This window comes from Coregonus clupeaformis, chromosome 26 (assembly GCF_020615455.1).
Source record: "Coregonus clupeaformis isolate EN_2021a chromosome 26, ASM2061545v1, whole genome shotgun sequence".
Classification (NCBI taxonomy): Eukaryota; Metazoa; Chordata; class Actinopteri; order Salmoniformes; family Salmonidae; genus Coregonus; species Coregonus clupeaformis.
In genome coordinates this window covers 39034893-39041303 of record NC_059217.1, presented here as the reverse complement: position 1 = coordinate 39041303, position 6411 = coordinate 39034893, and the positions used below count along the sequence as shown (strand labels likewise).

The following is a 6411-nucleotide window of genomic DNA, read 5'->3' as shown; positions in this document are numbered from 1 at the left end:
AATATACTAATTGAAGAATAACCTACGATCCATAAACAAATTTAAGATCAGTTGCGTAGAATTAAAAGCTATAGCCTGGGAGCTCAAATCTGGACATACAGTGCATTCGGAAAGGATTCAGACCCCTTCACTTTTTCCACATGTTGTTACATTACAGCATTATTATAAAATGGATTTTTTTTTTATTCCCCTCATCAATCTACACACAATACCCTATAATGACAAAGCAAAAACAGGTTTAGACATTTTTGCAAATTTATAAAAAATACAAATATTACATTTACATAAGTATTCAGACGCTTTACACAGTACTTTGTTGAAGCACCTTTAGCAGCGATTACAGTCAAGTCCTGTTGGGTATGACGCTACAAGCTTGGCACACCTGTATTTGGGGAGTTTCTCCCATTCTTCTCTGCAGATCCTCTCAAGCTCTGTCAGGTTGGATGGGGAACGTCGCTGCACAGCTATTTTCAGGTCTCTCCAGAGATGTTCGATCAGGTTCAAGTCCGGGCTCTGGCTGGGCCACTCAAGGACATTCAGAGACTTGTCCCAAAGCCACTCCTGTGTTGTCTTAGCTGTGTGCTTAGGGTCTTTGTCCTGTTGGAAGGTGAACCTTCACCCCAGTTTGAGGTCCTGAGCGCTCTGGGGTAGGTTGTCATCAAGGATCTCTGTACTTTGCTCCATTCATCTTTCCCTCGATCCTGACTAGTCTCCCAGTCCCTGCTGCTGAAAAACATCCCCACAGCATGATGCTGCCACCACCATGCTTCACCGTAGGTATGGTGCCAGGTTTCCTCCAGATGTGATGCTTGACATTAAGGCCAAAGACTTCCATCTTGGTTTCATCAGACCAGAGAATCTTGTTTCTCATAGTCTCAGAGTCCTTTAGGTGCCCTTTGGCAAACTCCAAGCAGGCTGTCATGTGCCTTTTACTGAGGAGTGGCTTCTGTAAAGGCCTGATTGGTGGAGTGCTGCAGAGATGGTTGTCCTTCTGGAAGGTTCTCCCATCTCCACAGAGGAACTCTGGAGTTCTGTCAGAGTGACCATCGGGTTCTTGGTCACCTCCCTGACCAAGGCCCTTCTCCCCCGATTGCTCAGCTTGGCCAGGCGGGCAGCTCTAGGAAGAGTCTTGGTGGTTCCAAACTTCTTCCATTTAACAATGATGGAGGCTGCTGTGTTCTTGGGGACCTTCAATGCTGCATACATTTGTTGGTACCCCTTACCCAGATATGTGCCTCGACACAATCCTGTCTCTGAGCTCTACGGACAATTCCTTCTACCTCATGGCTTAATTTTTGCTCTGTCAACTGTGGGACTGTATACAGACAGGTGTGTGCCTTTCCAAATTATGTCCAATCAATTGAATTTACCACAGGTGGACTCCCATCAAGTTGTAGAAACGTCTCAAGGATGATCAATAGAAACAGGATGCACCTGAGCTCAACTTCGAGTCTCATAACAAATGGTCTGAATAGTTATGTAAATAAGGTATTTCTGTTTTGTTTAGTTTTTTATACATTGCAAAAATGTATAAAAACCTGTTTTCGGTTTGTCATTATGGGGTATTGTGTGTAGATTGATGAGGGGAAACAAATATTTAATCCATTTTAGAATAAGGCTGTAACGTAACAAAATATGGAAAAAGTCAAGGGGTCTGAATACTTTCCGAATCACTGTATACCTGAATGCATGGAAGTCGTTTCATGTTGGAATCCTGAGCCTGCATTCCTTTGGCTTGTTAGTGAGCGGCAAGGTCAGGTGATGTTGCCTCTCAGTGCACTGCAAATAGGAACTTTTCCCCTAATAAAACAACGTTTGACATTTTGCCAAGGTGTTCGCAGTTGACTCGTATTTGCAGAAGAATATTGCTTCATCGTAGCCTATTTGGCTATAAGGGTCAACAGGTAGACTCGTATTTATCAATACTGTCCACAAGAGGGGGTGGCTGTCCTAAAGATTTAGGCTTTAGTTTTCCTAGCCTAACGTTAAATGCCTAACATTGCATGCAAGCCTACATCCCTGAGGCTATAGAAGTTTTTTCCCTACATTTACAACTCACCATTATGGTAACATCCTTGGTCAAAGGCAAATAAATAAAAACCCAATCTTCGTTTTATAAAGAAAATAAAAAAACAGAAACTGATGATGATGATGATGATGATTATTATTATTATCAAAATACTTCCCCTCACCATCACGGGAATCGTTTGGCCCATGTATGTCACTTTCTAAATAATGGAATATTTGGAATACCTTTTTCTTAAACATGTCAGACACAATATGACATATACACAGTTTGATTTTATTGTCATTATTTTGTTTTCATAACTTACATTATTTTGTATGTGCACCTGCTCAACAATGTAGCCTGTAAGTGTCAAAGACGCTAGTTTTTTGCAAAACTTTCAGTGTTGGGGAAGCTACTTGGAAAATATAATTTACCAAGCTACCAATTACTTCACACTGGAAGAAGTTAAGCTACACTAAAGCTACCCTTAAGAAAAATATAGTTTACTTAACTTTGAAAAAGTAGTTCACTACGTCCAACCTACTTTGTGAAAAACTATCATATGTAAATCTGAAATGCATGTCATACACTACAAATTGCAAGAACAGATCACATTGGGGTCATATGTTAACAGAATGTGTAATTTAGCCTATTAAACACAAAAACGATGTTTCAAGTGAGAATTAAACCGGTCTGTAGCCAAAAAAATTGGAAATTATTGCCTACTTCACCCATATTTTATTTTAGCAAAATATTAGTGTGTAGTTCCAGTAGTTAGCTACACCGCTATATGGCGAAAAAAAATGTATTAACTACTTAAAACACTACCTAGATTTGAATTTAGTTCAACTACCACCAAGCTTATGCAAAATGTAGTTAACTAGTTGAACTACATGAAGTTCACTACTCCCCAACACTGAAAACTTTGCATATTCACAAATGTTGGCAAATCATGGAACTTTAGCAAGGGCATCATACAAAATGGGGTAGGCTACCACACTCATCACAACAAAAAATAATTTGTATATAGTCTTCAATTATTCTCTTAAATTATTAGTGTTACAATTTCAAATAAATATCGACATTTTACAGTAATCCTGAGATTTAAAGAAAACAACAGTATAATGACATTATCATGTAAAATTCAAGGAAAATACATACTAATAGAATGGTCCTGTAAGTCGCTCTGGATAAGAGCGTCTGCTAAATGACTAAAATGTAAATGTAAGTGTCCACAATATCTTGTGCGGTCTAAACTCGCATGCTTATTTTCAGATTTGGGCAAAACAGCGTAAAGGCGTATCGGCTGGCGTTTAAGTTCCGGAACTTTTTAGTGAGTTTCGGCTGTGACGAGAGTGGCAGGGGATTTAGATGCAGAGAGATCATGTAGTTTTCTGATGTGCTTTTTCAGGTCAAAGTTCCGGCAGAATCCCTTGCCGCAAGTCGGGCACGTAAAGGGCTTCTTGTCATTGTGCGTGTGCATGTGGAACGTCAGGTTGTACACTTGGTGGAAGGCCTTGTTGCAGATGTTGCACTTGAACTGTTTCTCGCCGCTATGCGTCAATTTGTGGTTCTTGTAGTTGCCTTGAAGATTTAAAAAAAGAAAGTGTATGTCAACAATATTGTAAAAGTCAGTGCCACAGTTATTTGTCAATTCCGTTTTAAGCCAAGTCATACTGATTTGATTCTGATTTGAATTGAGCAACATACATTTAGCTCTGAGCAGAATCAATATTCTATCCTCAAAGCAGAATAAATCATATTATATCCAGATATTGCAAATAATTAATCACACAATAGAAATAGAAAAAATCACATAATCCAAAACACTCGAATAGATTAACATTCTTTCTCACCTTTTTGATGAAATCCTTTGCCGCAGAACTCACAGATGAAGGGTTTGTAACCTGCATGGATTCGTGTGTGTGTGTTAAGAGTTGAACTCCGGTTGAACGCTTTTCCACACTGGTTGCATTTATGAGGCTTCTCCTGTGAAGGGCACATGTATAAATGTGATTTTAGAAACCTGTTATTTGGGATCCAACGAAAACTGTACAGTAAAATTGGTAAATAGAATAAACTGGGCTATATACTTTTCAATAAGATTGTGTATATAGGCCTACAAGTAAACGTTAAAAATACTATACAGTTCAACACCAGGCCACAATATTAATATAGCCTAACATAACAATGATGGCATTGATGCGTTGTTCTATCACATTTTCCTATGATGTAGTCCTATTTTGTGGTTTTTATATAGTTTAAACGAATAGAACATCGTGTGATTATGAATGGCTTTGGGTATGATGATGATGATGATGATGATGATGATGATGATGATGATTGAATAGAATACCTGAGTATGAATAATTTTGTGGCGACAAAGGGTGCTTGCTTGTCGAAATCCCTTGCCGCATACTTTGCAGACGAATGGTCTCGCTCCGGTGTGCACGGGCATGTGGCGCGTTAAATTGTAGTGGGCATTGAACACCTGTGAATATAAATATATATATATATTAATTATAAAATTAACGATTTTAAAATATCAAGCAGGCCTGTAAGGCAGAGACCACCACATGTACGAAATTTATGTTCTTACCTTTCCGCAAACCTCGCAGGTGAATACTTTGGGTTTGCCGCTTGGGCAAGCGCTGTTCAATTTGGAAGAGCCCTTGAATAGTTTGTCCGATAGAATCTGTGCACTCTCTTTCATGTAGTGATGAAGTTGAGTTTGGGAAATGTCTTTAAATGCAACTCCGGATGGGTATCTGTCTGTGCATTGAGCCACTTTATTTTTCTCCGCGAGGAAAGCTCTCTGGCGCGCATGTTGCAGCGGAGTGTTGAGAAAGTAGGAGGCCATGGGGTGGATGTTTACGATGCTTGCCGGGGATGGGCACACACTCTCCCCGCAGTTCAGGTAGCACACGGCCCCCATGGCATGAAAAGACGACTGGTTCACCACACGCGGTCGAAAGAGTTTGTATTGTCCCACCGACGGGTTCACATCTGGTTGTTCGTTCTTATAGTTCAAACCAATGCCCACCAACTCACTTGAATTATATGAGGAAGCCTCAAAGTGACTCGTATCTAATCCATTCATATTTAGTTTATGACCCGGTTCGTATGCCAGTGGCACGAAAGGTATCATGCAATGCAGTGATGATGAAGTCATGTTGAGCGGCTGCTTCGGGTCAGATTCAGGCCTACCCACCGGAATGTGATGGAACAGGTTGGGGAAAGGTATCGACTTTGGCTCGGGCGTCCTGGCCATAATCCGTTCGATCGAAAAAGCGAGAGGCTTGGTGGGGGTGATCATCTTTCCGCCTGCAGTCAAGTTTTCAGAAGCCGAGGGGGAGCCGAAAATTCCCGCTGAGTGGTAGAGCGCACTGTCCATGACTTTCAAAACAACACCTTTTGGAAAGCCGGCGTTGGAGCTCCTTTTGTAGATACCTTTGATTCCTCCTCACTGCCCGGCTAGAAAGGACATAATTCGGCGCACTCTGGGTCGACGCAAGCCCCCTCACTGTTCCCGTTTGCGTTGATTTTGGACAATCAGCACTTATGTCTAGCGGGACTGCTCAATATGTCGTATTGAGTCAATACCGCAGCCGAAACCTCACCAATCGTTACCATCTAAGAAGAAAAAGTAAAGTAGATAATTGCTCAATTCTCTTCCATCAATTCTCCACTTGTGGCCCCTCTACTACTGCTATGGGTGCGTGTGTCACCCGCGTCGCGAATGAGGTGTTCTTTAGTGGCCAGTCTTGTTCAACTGTAAAGCGTTTGGCAAATCTGAGGTCCCCTTGTGGCTTCATGTGACATCATTTGAAATCGCACAAGACGACAGGCGCTGTGTGGGGTCAGAGGATGTCAGCATTTGACATATCTTTTCACTCATCATATACAGTATGTGTGGTTACCTGCATGCTATTTTACGCATGCAACAATCTAAAATAATAGGCATTGGTTTTACGAATGGGTGATTGCAATATTGGCCTATCCATATTATGCTCAACCTAAGCTATTCCAGAAGGACATGTATTTAATAATAGATTCGAAAGTAGTAGAATTACACTCTCTATAGGCATACTATACCTCAATAGGACCTAAATCCAAATAAAACATTTGGTGTCCAAACCCTTGACGCATCTCGTTTCTAACCTAATGAACAAGTCTAATACCTCTATAGCAATCCACTAATAAGACAAACGACTATGAAGAACAGGTTACTATCTAATCATAATTATAGTCGATCATTCTTGATAAAAGGCTAAGATATAACGCAACACGCTGTGATCAAGGGCTTTTGAAGCTTATCTTAACTTATAGGCCTTTACATTTTGGCTACTGTATATAGACTTCAGTATTTACATAAAACACTAAGTTAATTTAAGTAGAACCAT

The 6411-nt window shown here is 40.6% G+C and overlaps 1 protein-coding gene across 1 annotated transcript; it reads right to left on the bottom strand.

Annotated features, from left to right (window-relative positions):
• Window positions 1–2737: 2737 nt before the first annotated feature.
• LOC121540550 (fez family zinc finger protein 1-like) lies at window positions 2738–5781 on the bottom strand. Its single transcript, XM_041849506.2, has 4 exons — window positions 4608–5781; window positions 4365–4499; window positions 3865–3997; window positions 2738–3592 (listed from the first exon to the last, which is right to left on the bottom strand). Exons 1-4 carry the CDS (start codon window positions 5400–5402, stop codon window positions 3339–3341), a joined length of 1317 nt encoding a protein of 438 aa, XP_041705440.1. The 5' UTR covers window positions 5403–5781; the 3' UTR covers window positions 2738–3338.
• Window positions 5782–6411: the final 630 nt, after the last annotated feature.

Coding starts and splice junctions, on each gene's coding strand:
- LOC121540550 (XM_041849506.2), bottom strand. CDS start 5,402: ATGGACAGTGCGCTCTACCACTCAGCGGGAATTTTCGGCTCCCCCTCG. Junction 4,500..4,607: donor CCTGCGAGGTTTGCGGAAAG/GTAAGAACATAA, acceptor TTATATTCACAG/GTGTTCAATGCCCACTACAA. Junction 3,998..4,364: donor ACAAAATTATTCATACTCAG/GTATTCTATTCA, acceptor TGCCCTTCACAG/GAGAAGCCTCATAAATGCAA.